This window comes from Lonchura striata, chromosome 3, assembly GCF_046129695.1.
Source record: "Lonchura striata isolate bLonStr1 chromosome 3, bLonStr1.mat, whole genome shotgun sequence".
In the NCBI taxonomy this organism is placed as follows: domain Eukaryota; kingdom Metazoa; phylum Chordata; class Aves; order Passeriformes; family Estrildidae; genus Lonchura; species Lonchura striata.
Genome location: NC_134605.1, coordinates 81,686,879 through 81,705,198, shown reverse-complemented (window position 1 = coordinate 81,705,198; position 18,320 = coordinate 81,686,879). Strand labels below are relative to the sequence as shown.

At 36.7% G+C, this 18,320-nt stretch overlaps 1 protein-coding gene across 4 annotated transcripts in view; it reads right to left on the bottom strand.

Moving 5' to 3' along the window:
* The window catches only part of ELOVL4 (ELOVL fatty acid elongase 4), a 40,225-nt gene that overhangs the window by 8,213 nt on the left and 13,692 nt on the right, over positions 1–18,320 (bottom strand). For all 4 annotated transcript variants that reach the window (XR_013339746.1, XR_013339747.1, XM_021541601.3 and 1 more), the window contains exons 2-5: positions 12,285–12,472; positions 9,087–9,167; positions 2,390–2,561; positions 149–276 (exon numbers count right to left, since the gene is read on the bottom strand). Coding sequence is in view for 2 of the 4 variants with exons in the window: in XM_021541601.3 (XP_021397276.1) it covers positions 149–276; positions 2,390–2,561; positions 9,087–9,167; positions 12,285–12,472 (569 nt within the window). In the remaining 2 variants the exon portion in view is untranslated. The remainder of the gene's footprint in view (positions 1–148; positions 277–2,389; positions 2,562–9,086; positions 9,168–12,284; positions 12,473–18,320) is intronic.

The following is an 18,320-nucleotide window of genomic DNA, read 5'->3' as shown; positions in this document are numbered from 1 at the left end:
AATGCTTCCATCTCCAGAAAGTATTCTAACTGAAGAATGTCAGGCAGAGAAGAACTTTTGGAAGGAGCAGCATCTGATTCAAAGCTCTGCAAATGCAAATCCATGCAGAGGCAACACCTTTTATCCCAAAGGGAGGATAATTACTTACCAATTGCAATATGGTCAAATATCGTTTCCACCACAGGTATTTCTGAAATTTAGGGCCGCAAGCTGCTAATCCATAATACATGTACATAATGACATGAATAAATGCATTCATTTGAGCTCCGAAGAAAGCTGTCCAGGAACAGAAGGGAAGACCATCATGTAATTTCAGAAAAGAGGATTCTTTTCTAGTATTATTCATATAATTATTTTTAATGGTAAAAATTACAAAGCACAGGACGTGTCAGGATTCCATCTCCAAAATATTGAATAGTACAATACAGACCTGGCTGTCAACATGTGCTGACACAAACAGATGTTAATGCAACTACTATGTCACATCTTCAGTGTAACTACTTATGCCAAAGCTTTTTATAATATTTTTGTTGAACAAACATAAATGACATTTACTCCACATTAGTTGCTCTAGTGTAACTGCAACGATTTTTCTACAGAATTATTAAAAGCTTTATTTGACAATGTAAAGTATAAAGTACTAGGCTCTGAACTTATTCTTTTAAATTGTATTTAAATGCAAAAGGTTCACTTCTCAGCAAGAAGTCAAAAAACTCACATGGAAATCTGATTAAATAGGCCAAAAAAAGCCTGTACAAAGCAAAACCTGACTTGTTCTTTATAAGAACTTTAAGGTATTACCAGGCGAGTGTGTCTAAATTAATAATTTTTAGTTTCTTTATTTATTATTTAAAATATCCAGTATTCTTAAATATGTCAGTGTATAGTATAACATTTTCCAGAATGATCCACATTATATCCATTCTCCTTTGCTTTGTCAAGATTTGCAGCCATTTAACAGAAACATATCTTGTTAAGGTATTCTTACATTGACAGAGATGCTCAAAAATGCTCAAATGTATAAGATTAGGGCAATACAGACAACAGGTGGTGACATCAAACAGCTCAGATGCCCGTGTGGTTTGGGACCAGTTGCTGTAACAGGGTCTAGTTTGTGACAGACCTGTCTATGTAAGCAGTGTGTTATCAACTAGAAAACAGAACACAGATCTATCCACATTTATGCAGCTACATAAATGCAGAAAAGCAACTGCTGCTTTTCCTTTTGAAGGCTCTAGGAACTAAGAGGCAGTGCTAGAACACAAAACTTGAAAGAAATTTGGAAATAGTTGTAACTGTTGAATAAAAACTGCAGGAATTTCTATGCAAGTCTACAAGCAACCATCCAGTCTCCAATAATCTTATTTTATAGGTGCAGTTGCAAATAAAGACCATGAAACATCTGGTTGAGCACCTGCTTCCTGCATATTACATGAGAGAAATTAAAAGGTAGTCAGAGACACTAAATTTACATATTTCTTCATTGCAATGTAAGTTGCCACTCAGTACAAAATATCTATAGTAAATGGGAGCATAAACCACCCATGCAGTAAGTATTTGTATGGTTCAAAAAAAACAAAACACCAAACCCAAAATATGAGTTTAGTGTTCATAATATGGTATTTTGTGTTTACTATATGGTATTTTCAGCGTTGCAAGCCTACAAATCACACATCAAAGGAAAAAGGGCATTTTCCCTGTACCTGCAGCTCTGCAGAGCTGTCAATTTGAGAGACAAGGCTAAACAACAGGAACCAGAGTATAATGTAGGTAATGAAGGGTGCGGCAAGTGCAATAAACAACAATAAAATTATTTGATGGAGGCTTTAGCAAAGAAGAAAGAGGAAAGAAGGCTGCTAATGAATTTAGACTTGTGTCTTTATGAATAGGTTTTAAAAGTGAATTGACAGATTTATTGGCTCACCTCCAAGGGAAGGTTTCAGAATTTTATACATGCCTCTTTATAAAAATAAAAGCAAACCTCAAACTCATATACAATGCCAAAACAACATCTCCATTGACTTCATTAAATTTGCACACAGAATGTGGCCCACAATTAGATGTTATAGCTCTATGTATCTGCAAAAATTAAAGTTAAGCAAGGCACATACATCTTTCTGTTTCACACAGATACAGATACTTTCAAAAGCAGAACTTCAGGCTTGCAATTGATGCCCATGAGGAAAAGAAAAGAAGTTTTGCAATTCATTAGATTACTGCCCTGCTATCTTTTCCTCCCCCATGTTTCCCACAGAAGGAGACTGTATCCATTAATAAACAGTTTTGTATATTATTAAGTCAAGTCAATAAGATTTCCTTCTATTCCTCCCAAACAATAATAATTCTCCCTTCTGCCCAGTCGAAAACATATAAGAGGAAGGGAACTCACCTTGTCCACCTGCAACCCACTTAATACCAATCCACCACAAGGTGAACATGGTGAAATGGTGATAGACATGAAGGAAACTAATTTGATTAAATTTTTTCCTCAGAATGAAGAATACTGTATCCAAATATTCGATTCCTTTAGAGACATAATACCACCATAAAGCAGCAGCTATCTGCAATGAAAAACAGAGAATATATAAGTTTTAGTGATTCCAAGCTGAATGGAATGAAGTTCGCACCATCTATCTACTGTAAGAGAAGGATATCTCTTCCTTCCCTAAATCTTGATTAAATGTTGAGGTGGAGTCAAACATCTGACAGTATGGGAACAACAAAAAAATACTCCTTTCATCTATTCTGGACATGGAAGAAGATTATTCTGAGCCTGTTCACAAATCACATCTGTAAAAAAGAGCTGATATAATTAAAAGCTTTGCCATATCTGAACAGTTTACCAGCTAAACACTGGAAGTTTGTGTCCTCATTCTCTCCTAAGCTTTGCAGAAGTCTGCCACAGGACTTTGATGTGGTCAGAACAATGAGGCAGAAACATTATGACAAAATGAAGTTGCAAAGGTGAGACTTTCAGTACCACAGGCACATGGGTGGAAAGATATCCAAAAAAGTTAGATGCAGCACAGATTTCACATTCCTTACAGCAATATTCCCTCAGCTTCTTCTGGCCCTCTCAGGAACTCCCTCTGTAAAGAAGCATTCCCCCAGAGGCTCTCTGCTATTCAGGGAGTAGAAAAAAAGAGACCACAGGAGCCATACAAACTGAACATATATAATCCATCTACCCAACAGGGAAGTGCTACACACCCAAAATTCTTTTTCTCATCCACCCATCACAGTGCATCTTGCCCAGGATGCAACATAAACAGGGCTTCCTGCTGAAATTAGGATATTGTCAAAGCAAGTAAAGCCCAGAAGCTCTGTGTAGCAATATGCTAATATGATGATATGGGAGTATGGTGGTGGTAGGGACTCCCTCCCAGATCCCAAAACATAGCAACAAGTTTAGTTTTGGCATTGTAAGTCATCTAGCTTGTTATGCAAGGGTGAGACCAGATGGTGACTCACACAGAGAGTGGAAAAAAAAAAAAAGAGTTGGAATTGGTACCACCAGCAAGGAGAGCAGGCAATGTCACAACACACTATTTGTAAGAAGTTGGCCTTGTCCTTCAGGACTCAGTTGATGGTAAACCAGATTTTCATAAGTTAATATGGTGTGAAATAACCCCACCACACCCTCAAATCCACAGGGAAGACAGAAGAAAAAAGAGTTAACACAGAGTAGCTTCCCAACTACACAGATATTTTTAGGTAAGATAAAGGGCAATCGTAAAGAGCAGTAGAGAGCAATGCTATAGCCCTGCATGGTGTTTTCCTCCACCTCTCCAAACCAATGGGAAAGGACAACATCTCTCCACAGACTGTTTGTCATAGCCATAGTTGGTCTGGTGAACAGTTTAGGAAAAATTACAGCAGAAGCAAAAATGCAGCATAGAAGAGTGCTGCATATCTGCATTGCAGGCTCTGCAGCTTCCCAGAGGGACAGCACATCTTACTGATGCCAAACTGCAGCCTTCTATGTGACCATTAATGAACACCCTTCTCATGCTCTGGATGTGATTTAGCCCACTTCACATCTTGGGGAGGCAGAATTTTTCATTTTTATATGAAGAGATATTAATATCTAAAGCTGGAGAGAGGCTTAATGACAGAAAAGTGACTCCCACAGATCTTGGAGTTCTCAGACACAGAGGCAAGGTGCAAGAATCATATATATATATATATATACATGTATATGTTGCTCAATATCCAGTACTGCCTCTGGGACAGTAGTCAGGTATTCAGTAACACCTACATCAAGGTTTGTCTCACACCCAGTGGGTTAGCATAACAGTCCAGCATCTCTTACAGGTCTTTGCTAAAGTTGCATCTCTTACATAAATTAAGATAAGCATCTTTGCATTTCATAAGTTAACAATAAACACTTTGGACTGTATATCCATAAAATGACAATCCATCACTGCAATAGTTTAGCTCTTTGGAGGTCCTCCCTTCAAAGAAACTTCTAGAGAACCAGGAGGTCAGTTACAAGCAAACTGCCATAAAATCTTTCATAAAGTAAATTGATATTTTTCTTAATAAAATATGGGAACAGTAAGTCCAAAAGCCAACAAGCAAATAGCCAATTTACTGTGACACAGAGGAAAATATAAAAATCCTACAAAAATACTTCTGTCTCATACCCAAAGTGCCACAAGTTCAGTATATGTTCTTGGACAAGTCACATAACACATCTCATTGCTCTTCTTTTGAATTGCACCTAGTGGAGAAAGCAATTACACTTCATGGGTAGAAATAATCTGAACTTTTGATCAAAATGCTTCCCATCACTTAAGAAAAACAACAGGATCCTTTGAAGGATTATACCTTCTGATTTTGTGTTCCTGTAAATTTTTTTTGCCTGTCAGCTTCTTTGCTCTTAATATCATCAAATTTTCTACCATTTACTCTCAAACCTGATAGGTTTGGTGTACTGATGATCTATTTCAGTACTTCCAGTGACTTCTACAGACATTTTTATCATTAGCTTATAGAAAAAAATGAAACAAATGTCAAGTCATTTGCCTGAGGCCATGCATCAAATGAGTGAAAAAGGGCAGAAACAAAGAACAAAACACTGATATGTTAGCTGTGTCAGAAGCAGATGGCTACTATTAAATTTCTTTTGCAAAGCATCAAAAATCATGACGTAACCTTTAGCCTTTGGATACTGCATGCAAGAAAGATTTAGTTGAAAAGAAAAGGAAACATGCATTAAAAAGGCACATCCTTGTAATGAACAATAGTAGTCACAACTATATATTTTCTGGTATTTTTCATATATACCAATCGAAGTCTGTTAAAACACCAGATGGCACAGAAAGATTACATTACAGCCTAGGATTAAGGGGGTCAACAAGAGGTCCAATCCCATGTCCTCTGCCTGCTGCAGGGTTTTTGACTGTTGGGCTGTTTTATTGCAGGACTCTATTTCTGCACCATTTCTCTTCATTTTGTGCTGGAGACATTTATCCACTAAGGGGTATGAAGGGACAGGTACTTCTTGGAAGGTTACAGCAATGTGAAAAATTAAAAAAGCTTTTATAGTGAATTTTCAGTTATAGAATTTTGTTTACAGAACTTGTGAAGTCAAGTTTACTGATGTTTGAAGTATATGATGTTTTTTTTCATAAGAGGAAACCACTCAAGCTCTAGACATAAATACTAACAATGTAGATTACAATTACAATACAGAAAACAACCATTGCTTGGCTTCATGATTACAATCAGCACACTTAAAATAACAACAAATTCACACAGCCCCATATTCCCAATTCTTCAGAAATGCTAATAAAATAGATGAACTTTGGCCTAGTACACAAGAACTCACAAACATAAGCAGAGCAGGGAAATGACTACTGGCAGACACCAGCATACATTAAGTTAGACAGTGTAACAAAATTGTTCACTTCAAATACTGAAGCTCCCAAAGGAGTATTACAAAGCATGGATTTAACATCTTAGTCATTTGCATTTATTATTTTGATTCTTAAGCTATAACCAAAAAAGTTTTTGCAAGATACATCTGTAGATCTCTCTAAAAGAGGTTTGTTCCCCCTTTTCTTTCTTGTATACCATGAACATTTTGTGTTTTTTTCATAACAAAACCACTCAACTCTCTGCCAGCAGTCAGTACAGTGACTACCTACTACATTCATCAGATAAGTCCTTCACAAAGGAGTTATTTCAGCAAATGTTTTGGCAGCTGGGGAATTTACTTTTCATCCCTGCCTGCTCCAGTTGTCCATTGTTTCTTGTAGAACAGCCAGGGGAGCCTGAATGAAATTAACATGTGTAGGTAGGTTCAAAACAGTAAGCAGGAGGACCAGCTTCTTCACCTTTTGTGTAAACTACCTACACAATTAACCATCAGTGAAAGACAAAAGAACAATAAAGTATAAGAAAATATGCAGAGAAATACATGGGAAAAAATCCTCCTAAAAACTGGCAAAACCAAAGAGGCTTTGTCTGACTCAAAAGGTCTCTGAGCCACAGGTTGCTGTGTTGCTAAACTGTAAAGGGGAAGTGGCACCACATGGCCTTACCTTGCTCCCTCTCCTTTAAAATCACTGGCTTACTGTCTTGATACATGATGTGGGTTGGAGAGGCAGAAAAGGACATTACCTGGTATCCAGGATAGGCAAACTTGGTATGTTGTTGGTTTTTTTTTGGCGGGGGGTGGGGGGACTTTTTCTGGGTGCTCTCTGTAGTCTCTTGAAGGATAAAGGATGCTTTCTTGACCCCTTATTTTGATCAAGAGCTTTACACAAAGGAGGCCACTCAATGTGCTGGCAATATTACAGCAGCACATTCCCAAAAAGCCAGAAACAGGATCCCTATCAAGGCTCCTATGTTGCCATTTAGACCACTATATACAATTAGTTTCACATTTCTCAACATTAGTACCAAATTTCAAAGCCCCAAATTAAAATCACATATGAAGCTCTGCTTTTCAGAGCATGTTCCATAATGAGCTTTCTGGGCTCAGTGCTGTTTCCATGTGAGCTAGTCCCAGTTTTCTTTATCTGAGCAACACAGGATTTATTCACTCATTCCCTTGCAAATATGGTCATTGCATTTGTAATTGATCCTACTGTTGCAGTGCAGCTTTTCTCTGCAGAGCTAACCTGGTGCCAATAAATGCTAGCCATTTAGTATCTAGATCTATTAAAAGGACATGAAAGATGTGCTAAAATGCTTATTGATTCCATACTCAAAACTGCAAAAACATTTAAAAATTGCTTTCGCAGGTTTATATTATGAAAGACGATAGTGAATGAAATCTTGAGGAGGTCTGGATTGGGTTTTTTTTTAATTTATTTTTCTGGTCTGACAGTGTCAAAAAACAGCATACCTTCTAAATGCAGAGCATGATATACTGTAAAGCAAGACAGACATGTATCCAAGAGTCCTCACTTCGACAAAGCACACTTGTGGAAAGTATAATTTTCTATTTGCAACTTATTTACCTAAACTGAAAATTCATTCAAAATGAATTACCAGAAAATGATCAATCAAGATAAGAATCTTGACTGATAACGTACTATACACTTGATGCAGTAACTTGAGAGGACTCCATTTTCCCCGTTCCTAACTCCCTCAGTTGCAAACTGAACATGTTACAACTTAAACTTCAGGGATAAGTTTTAAGCAAATCTACAAATCTGGGAAATAATTTTATAAAATTTTAAAAAATAAGAAAAAAGCCAGGAAGTCAAAAGAATATATTGCTAGAGCAATCCTTCCTATCTGGACATACTATATAGTCCAGATATAAATATGTTCTTCAGGTCATTTTGCCTTTATTTCATTGTATAAGAATGCTGTACTTGTCATAACAAACAAAATGGATGATAATTCATTTGAGCAGGTCTGACCTCTCCACTGCCTCCCACAAACAAGGGAGGCAGTGAAAAGGGACCTACAAGGGGGGCTATGAAACAGAGTACTGCTTGTATTTAGCTAATACAAAAATTCTTCCCATATATACCACACCAGTCCTCAATGACATTCAGCTAAGTACAAGGGTATTCTATTTTGCTTATCTATTAAAAAACCCAAACCTGCCAAGCACTTGTTATATTCTGCTAGATTTTGGGTTTTTTTAACAAAATTTTTAACAGAATCATTTTGGTGACTGACATGGTGAGAGCAGTATTGGCAAAGGTGAAAGATTGGCAGCTACAAAAAGGTGAATAAAAATCTACACACAGAGCTGTTCTGCAATATCAGCCATTATAAATAAGCTGTAAGACTCAAACCTTTTGTTCTCACTACCACCCCTGCCATGTGCACAAGCTTTTGACTAACCTGCCCATGAACAGCCACCTCACAGAGAAACATTTTTCAAACTACCATAAACATAACACATATTTTCACTGCATTTTCAGGAACGTGTCCTAATCTGCACATGAAACTTGCAAGAACAGCTGAGAGACTCTAGTGTCAGCTCTGCTGGAAGATAAGGTTTAGGACATGAGCTAAGAAACAGCATTATGAAAATTAACAAGGAACTGCACTTTGCTTTCAGTTTGGATGTTTTCCAAAACCCAGATATTCGAAATCTAAGATTGTACAATGAAATGTACTGATAATACATTTGCCAAATGCCAGCAAGACCTCATAAAGCCAAACATGGGTAAAGGAGACAAAGAGTTGCCACACCAGTATGGGTGAAGTGCAACCACAAGATGACAAATCTCTCTTGCTTTGATCTAGCTAGAACACACCACCTTTACTGCGGTTACCCTGGTATCTCAAACTTCAGCAAATCTAGGAAGCAAAGGATGTACACAAAGTTTCCCCTGCATTGTACAGCTGTGCAGATGAAGCCAAGGATGGTATCTTTAAGACTCCCCTTACTTGTTGCAGTCAGATGCAAGTAAGCACAAACAAGCTGATGCATTATGATTAAACCTGCTACGTATGATGTAGTCAAACCTGCATGGCCTGTGAGGATGTAACGGGATACAGTCATTGCTGACAGCAGCTGTGGAAACACTGTTTTCAGAAAAGGCTTAAATCATCACGTAGTGCTATATATCACACACATTCATATACAAATACAAAAAAGAAATACTCACCCTAACTTCATAAACATTATCTGAATAATCCACAGTCTGGCAGACATAGCTGTACCCTCGAGCTCTTGATGACAAGAACAACTGAAAATATTAAAGCCATACATGAGGGGAAATATAATACATAAAGCACATTTATAGCAATTATCAGCAAATTTCTTGCTACATCAAACTTACCGGAACAGAAATACTTAAAATATTCTTATGGGTCCTGAGAATACTATTGAAGAAAGACAATATTTAGTACTAACAACCTATTGTTATGGACTTTTTTTTTCTTATAAATTAAAAAGAAAGCACTCATTTTTTCCCCTGCATATATCTGCCTAGATAATTAGAGTCTTGTACAACAAGTTCTAGTATGACCTTTGGACACAAATATTCTTTCTGATGGCTCTAGCTTCAGAAAGAGAAAATACCCAATTGCTTTCACTACAGTTGAGAGAAAAGCTATCCCCAGTATGGATTCAAGAGACTGGGATTAGACAATTTGGATGTACAATTCTTAGCATAGTATAACAATCAAAATTCACAACTTCTTCCACCCACCCGCCTCACTGTGAACAGCCAAAGCTGAATACCCACTAAACACAGTGAGGGAAAAAGGATGGAGAAAAGTTCCCCATTTTGTGCCAACAAAAATGGCCTAAAGCAATTGAAATGCTTCTGTAGGGCCTCTCCAAACAAAGCACATTGCAAAAACCTCGACAGGAGGAGATAAAATTGACATTTGAACAAGTTCCCATTGCAAAGAAGTACAGTTTTCTAGAGCACTACAAGTTCAAGTAACACTTCTAATCTTGACATTCATAAATGTTATAATCCAAGAACGTTTAAAGCCAAGTAATCCCACTTTATTAAGGATCAAAGAGAAACAACAGTGGAGCAGACATAAATTGGGGTGATAGAAAAAGATTTCAAAAAATGGACAAGCACTGACTATTACCACTAACCTGACTTCCATCTTATTTACAACACACAAAACCTTGTGAACCTCTGGACTTGTTTGCTGCACGTGTGTTAAAGGAGGCAAATGAAAGAACTGCCCACAGAAATTATCCTAGAAAAGAAACTAAACTACTTCTGCATCATCTAAGTCCATTTACAAACTACCGTAACTAACTGGAATTCCAGTGTAGTCCCACATGGGCACAAGCACATCCAGTACTCAGAGAGAACAGCAGGGAAAGTTTAGTTTGCACTGTTACAGAAACCAACCCGTCTCTACTGTGACCTACTGGACAATTCTACCAAGGTTCCCTTGGTAGAAGGCAGTAAATTGACTTCACCAGACTGCCCTGAAGTAAAATAAGAAATTCATGATTCTGTGGCAAAATAGGGTCCATTCCATTGTGACTTCTGCATGTTCTAAGCAAAATTTGCTCCAAATTTGTACGTGAATTTGAATTCAGCATATGAGTCTTGCACTACGCTTTATGACTTACTATTTAACATCAGCTACCACAGATGAATAAAAGAGCTTTCCATCAGGATGTTTATTTAAATATAACTTTTAAAGGCATTTCACATTAAAATTCTGTTCTTAGCAATGTCTGGAAACTTTACAAACACACACAAAATACAAACAGTATCATTTTACTCAAAACAATTACATTAAACTTGTGTGAATATAGTGTCACAGTGGTACTGTAAACTTTGGAAGCAGAAATTGCCTTGTTACAGGGAACAACTGAAACTTGAGCGCCTTCCTCCTATCAGTCTCTACAATCAAGAAAAGACACTTGCTGGAAGTGCTGTATCCATTCCCTCAACATCCACTGAATAACAACCTACCACTAGGAGAGAGGAGGAAATTAGAACCTCTGTGTATAAAGTTATGAGCTTTCAGCATGTCAACAATAAATATGTATATGCAGTCCCACTCATTTTTATGTTAATTCAGTGACCTGGAAATGCTACAAACACATATCCTATAAGGAACATAGGTCTGAATATTATCTGACTGCAAGTTTGTTATAATTAAGCTTATGGATGAAACAAACAAGTTTAAAACAATATGTGAAAAAAAAAAAACAGGCATTGCAGCAACACTGCAGAACTAATTTCAGGAGTTTCAGTTTTAGCCTGCCAAGATGATTGGATTTAATCTCTTCCTTCAACTATGCTTTCATGTCAGCATTAAATTCTTTTGTACCTGTCACGCTACTTTGTTGAATAGTCCAAGAAAACAGTTTAGACAAAATTATGACTAAGGTGTGATGGCTAAAATTTTACTAAACCATGTCTTAAAGAGAAGTTGAAATCATTTTATGATTAATGATTTTAAGCTAGGAGCTCTGAGAAAGGGTCAAAATGCAGATATGCCATCAGATATACCATTTCTTCCTCGCAAAAGTACAGAACAGACCAGATAGTTCTGCAACGCTGTAATTTTAACTGCTCTGTTAATTTGCTTACTTCTGGAAATAGATTTTGAAAATCTATGATCTTCCAGGAAGACAACTCCTGATCCCCTTGAGCAATCACAGCAGCATAAACTTAGCATCAGCCATTTTCTGTACAGTTATCCTTGAATAATAATTACCAAATTGTTAAGTAATCCCAGTTAGCTACTGCTACACAGCTGATCCACTGCAGTGTTACTATTCATTCCCTCTGTCCAGAAAATCCAACAAAGGAAAAATTCAGCAACTCTGAAATTTATTACAAGTAACACACTCAGAACATTGCAAACCAAGTATTAGAAGTCTGTATTCTTTTATTTTTATTTAAAGGTATAGTTCACTTCATTTTTATTCCTAAAGATAACTTCCAGACAAGATACTTTTCCTTACTACAGACAACAGACATCTGAATTTCTAAATACTATAATCACATTGAAAGCATAAATAACTCAATTTCTAACAAGATACATTCTGATACCCTTTAGGATTATTAAGATGAAAAAAAGTATCAGTTACGGGTGTTAAATCTACAGATTTTAGTCTCTCCAGTATTTAGACATAAACCTAAGAAGAACTTGAAATACGTCAAACACAAATTCTCTCTATTGACTCATTTAGTGCAATTATTTTCAGAAACTACGTGTTTGTAGAAATACTCTCCTCAAAGGCAAACTCATCTTTAAAAGTCTGTGCAAAACATTAATTTTCAATAGACATCAAGAATATGCAACATCATTTTCATTTTGACATCCTCAAACCTCAGTAAGAATTCCCTCTTGCAAGAGGGCATACACACCTCTTTGAAAATGAAGAAGTTGAGCAGAACCATTCCAAAGTTGTAAACAACCAAGAGGAAGCGTAACTGGAAGGGCTCTCTTGTCTTCATCCATTTGGGGCCCAGCCAGACAGTGAGGAGATAAATAGTGCTTATAGTCAGGGTTGGAAATGGAGACTGCATCAAGGGCCAGTCATCAACACGTTTGTCTGGGGGAGTGAAGCAAACAGAAGGAGTCAACAAGGTCTGAATAAAATATATTCCATCATCACTTTAAGCATTGAATTTGTTAAGTATTATTTTCTCCTGGAATAGCTGCATCAGATAGTAGAAACATAATGCACTCATTCTTTCTAGGAAGGTTAAAGAAAATAGGTTTTTTTTAAAAGCCGTACTATATCACATTATCTCACAGAGAGATTCATTATGTCATTCAAGCTCTGTTGTCCAGTTCTACAACCCAAAACAATAAAGCAAACAGAATCACATGAGCCCAAATACAAATCAACTCACTAATCCCCCAAACAAATTTTGCTTATGATGAATAATGACTGCAGTGGCAGTATAATCAAATATTCATCACCACCGCAAACGAAAGATACATGAATTGGGCAAAATACAGATAAAACCAGTAGCTTTTATTTAAAATTAGGCACTAGAAAGTTTCCTATCAATTTTATACAGGTTCTATGCTGATAACCTGTGCTACTTGATGTAGGTCAGTCTCATGTTTCAGACAGAATACTAACAGTGTTACCAGAAAACAACCAAATAAAAGAGCTCTAAAGGGATGGTTCTAGTCAATCTGTGCTGCCATATGGGAAACAAAGGTTTTATTTACAGTATTTCCTTCAGTCACTCACAGGATCCACTTACATTACACATATTTCAGAGCTGAGAATATGCTATATTAAGTTCTAGATCAGTATGGAAAAAAGCAGTGTCAGCCTGACGAAACAGTGACATCTAGGATTAGAAGACAGCTCTGCTAGAAGAGAGATGAGATTGCAAAGACACCTCCTTACTTAGTGCCTGTGTTGTCCCATGTGTCACATGGCCCCCCATCCTGAAGGCTAATATCAAGTTGTAGCAAGAGATAAAAGGTTACTACTTCATAACCATCAGAACTTCAGATACTGCACACCTCTATGATACTAACTGGATTATTTTCCTGATGCTTAGGCCAGTTACAGTTCCCATGGAAATCACATCAGAGAGCTCTTTGGGAAGCTCAAACATCTGAAACATCTGCCTTCAGTCAAGTATGGGCAAACTCACAAATGCAGCTGGCCAGAGATTCACCTAGAGGACAAGTTTCTTTTAGAGTAGTGTGAAGTCAAAGACCATAAAAATCCCTATACCATACATTAATTCCTGATCCCAGGCATAGAACCAGCGAGTTAGAGAACCCTTCTTATCAAGAAAATGAGGAAAGTACAAAACATTGCTGTCATTACTTCTCCTACACTTCTTTCTTGTTTCCTTTGTTGTACTTAAGGCCACAAATTAGAACCTAATTTTAGGAACAAATTTCATGAGGCCCTCTATTTCAAATAAACATCAAATACTGTGATCTAGGGAAAGAGGAAATGAAGAGAACAGATTATTCTTACTTCCAGATGATTTAATAATAACTGAGCTGCCCATTCCAAGTGCTAGGAGGCCTAAAAAGAAATTGAAAAGCAGAAAGAGAAACCTAACTGCTTCCATTATGGCTGTTAATACCAGAAAAGAAAATTCATCCTAATGCATGGAAACGTCAAGAAGGGACACTGATGCTGCTGGAATGATGGGATTCAGCCATGTGGCCACAGCCACCAAAAGAAGCCAAGGGCAAGGTAGGGCAAGGACTACAGGGAGGAGTGTCAAAAAATAAGATAGATTTAATAAAAGAGGACCTGAACAGAGTGAGAGAAGACAGCTACCACTTAACTTTTTGTCAAGCTCCTGAAACCACCTACCAAAGTTGAAATCACTACTGCATTGCAATTATTACACTCTACAATTTAGTTCCTTCTTGCCTTTAGTGATTACCAATTTGAATTTAAAACCAAAAAGTAACACCAGAAAAAAAAACCAAACCAAACAAAAAAACCCCCAAAAAACCCCACAACCAAGAAATAAAAAGTTAAAAAAAAAAAGAAGAGAACCTCATCATCTACCTGGTACTAAGTAAAAGGCAAGGACTCATCATGAAACAAGAAAAAAGGTGTCTCTCAGTTAAGAGAAAGCTCTGGGAATAGCCAATGAGTGGCATGCTTAATCAAATCTAGATCTCCCTTCACTATAATGTACAAAGAGTTAAGAGCAGGTGAGGCAAGCAACACAGTTGCTTTCCCAGGTTTCCTGCAATAAGGAATACAAAGAGGATAAACAGAAAAAAACACATTAGAGAATCTGTCTTCTATTCTCTAACACATTGTTTCATGATAATCTTGCACACTAAAGTGGCAATACAAAAAAATGCGACAGACGAAGATTTGAATTTTAGCCAGGAGGTGAACATTACCACCCACTGCTGAAAACAGGAAACCACTACCTGTTCCAGATTTCTTTTTGTGTCAGACAAAGATTTCTGGACTTCTAGATGGAAGAATGAGGGTTCACTAGAGGGCAAAAGGAAAGACAAAGGGATAATTTATATTAAAACCCAGATGAAAGTAGGCTTTGCCTCACACCTTATCAGCACTGTAAGCAATTCTTCCACCTTGTTTCCACAAATACAACAAATTGAAAGACTTCACTGGAGAAAACAAAGAAATATATTTCATTAACTCTGACAATTATATAAGAACACCTAAGAAGCTGCCATTACTCTTCCATACCATGGTCTCAGCCTGTTACTTTCCCTTTGTTTTTGGACAGTGAGCCACCACATCTCAGAAAAGTCTTGAAGTATTTACAGGAAAAACATGTATTACTGATACAAATCTTGTAACACACTGCACAGGGTATCCAACATTGCCATTTTGGGGGCCTGACCTCCCCTAGGACAACTAATTATAAATACAAAATTCTTCTATGAGAGGGAACACGGTAGGCAATTCAGTTCTGGAGTATATGCTGTCCAAAACAGTAGAGCAGTCTATTCTACTGGGCTAACTACAAACACCATCTTATGGTTATTTTAAAGGCATCTAGGGGCTTCTGCATATGATTATTTTTAACTAGTATTGTGGCATCAGAAAACATAATACTACTAATCCCTGAATTTTTTCATCACAGGATCTCTCCTGGATAAAGCACAGTAACTTGTTGCATCATAAGTCAACTCCATTCTTATTACACAGAAGGTTATACAAAACCAATTTCATTTCAGTTTACCTGGCAAGCCTGCTTTTTCATGTTTTACACAGAAAACTCTGTAAAATGCAGACCCTTGCTCTCTTTCAAAGATAAATTCACTATCTTAAGTCATCTCCTCAAGTGGCAAATTTTCCAAGCTACTCCAACACCTTCCTCCTTCCCAGCCTCCATTCTGTTTTAGCAAAACCTGCATAATTTTGTCCTCCTTACTACCTGGTGCTGATTTCTGCAAATTACAGAGAATTGTGATACCTTAAAGGGGACATATGAGTGCATTAAATCCTGCAGTATTTCACATGGAAAAGGGACATTTTTACCTCAAAGATGAAATAAGCTTGAAATAAATCCCTCCAACTGCTGTGAAGCAAAAAGACCAATGCCTTTACCTGATTAGAATTGACAGAGATTGACTGAATCTTTCAGGGGATTAATGCGTTTGTCTTTCAAATCCCAAGACCCAGATTCTAATTCGATCACAAATAAAATGTCTGCTGTAATGGCACAGCCTGTAGTACAGTGTTCTTCTGGTAACCTGGGAAAAGTTTTAGAACAAATACTCAGGGTTGCACTTTATAGCAAAAATGAATCCAGCCTAGACTAAGGCATCTACTACATGTTCTTGATAGAAAATAACTGTTATGTAAGGAAATAGCAGGAAAAATGTATATACAAAAGGCTTTCCTGCCATTTTGCGTATATACATTCTAAAGTTACACCTTGCAAAGGAAAAAACCAGAAGAACTTTTATCTATATATTTATACGTGTATGTAAATGTATTATATTTAAGTATATATATTATTATTTATATGTATATGAATAATTTAAATTGCCCTGAGGTACCTACCTTTGCAGGATGTAATTATTTTTGTGGGTAAATTAACAAGAAATGCACACCCCTTTTCTTAATTTCTTAATTCAAAGCAAGAAGAAGAGCAGGACCAATGAAAAGGACTGAATATCCTGCCTGGCAATGTCCAATGAGGACATAATAAAAAATTAACCAATACTGAAATATGGATGGAAAGTGAAGATGAATTTCAATAAGTAAGGCTGCAGTGGTGGTGTTCTAGCATTAAAAATCACAAGAAATTTTTGAGAAGCATACTGTAACTGTTTTAATATGCAAGCATTTCTGTTAAACATGGTTCAGCATTTCCTTTCTGATAGCATTTTAGATGGTTCAATTTCCTGCATTTGATCAATTTTTTTCTTTCCCCAAGAAATACAAACCTTAAAAATAAGCAAATAAATGCATAGCACAGTCACTTTGACATTCACCTCAAGAAATCCTGAAACAGTACAATGGTGATTATCTTTGCTTTTAAAATCAGTTTTAGAGAAAATATTACATCACTAAAATACAAGCTTATTGCAGTTCCCTGTGTTCATGCTTGGTTCAAAATAAATACTTAGAAAATCTTCAGTTTAACAACATATATATTCCTGAGCTATAAGGTCGGTACTCACTAATTTATCTGGAGAGACTTTCAAAGTTATTAATAGCTATTGATACTATTCTCAGCAAAGACACTTACAGTGCCAATCCAGCACATCCATCTGTCCGATTACATTTCTAAAGACACTGCAGAAATGACAGTGAGCATTTAAAAGTGGTTCTATGAGAGCTCTCTGCAGATCACCTTTATTTCAACAACAGTACTCTCAAAGCCAGCCTCAAGTTTAAGAAAGATTTCCTTGAACAAGTAAAATTTTAACTCCACAATATAAGGAAGGCAAAGCAATATTACCTAATTGAAGTACTGTTCCATAAACCAGTGGTTTAATTATCTAAGAATGTCCCACATCTTGTTAGTTCCATTACCACTATAACTGAAATAACTACAAAATGAAAACACATATCATATAAAAAAAGAAAGGTGAGAAATATAAGTTCACACACCTTATTTATGGAATTTTCACATTAGATTCCTTCAGTGATTTTAGTGTTTTAGTGATCCCCTCCCTCCCCCTTTTGTTTCTGGCTACAGATAAATAGGCAATAAACTTCTCTCCAAGATTATTATTAGAAATACTGGTTCAGTCATGTAAATATTTAAAAGTGAATATAAGATTCGCTCTGGCTACACAACCGCTGCAGACTGGATCTGTTGAAAGTAAACTTGAATAAGCATCCATCTGATTAGACCCTATGCTTTTAAACTAAACTGAGCAATACATGAGAATAATTTAAAAGTAGATTTACTGTTAGCAGTTAGTAGAAATTCCAAGAAAAAAGTTCAGTCTCTGACTAACACCTCAGAACAACAACAACAAAAGCTATAAAATTAGCCTTTAAAACAGCACATGACTACATGGACTGAAAATGAAGCAACATTGCAGAGTGAAAGTTGAGAGGCCATATATTTTTGGATGGAAAATCTGTAGAATTAAAAAATTTCTATTCACTTACTATTATTTTAATAGAGCTGTTCATATGGCCCCAAATGAATTTTTCTTTTAGGTTGTCATTGTTTGAATTAACTTACCTGCTTTGCTACTGATTATTCATTGCACAGATAGCACTCTATTCCTCAATTAGTGGAGTTACAGAATCATTAAAGTTGGAAAAGACCTTCAGGATCATCTAGTCCATCCTATGACTGAACACCATCATGTCAACCATAGCAACTAAATTCCATGTCCTGTCATTTCTTGAACACCTCCAGGGATGGTGACTCCACCACCTCCTGGGGCAGCCCATTCCAATGTCTAAGCACCCCATCCAGTGAAGAAATTTATCCTGATATCCA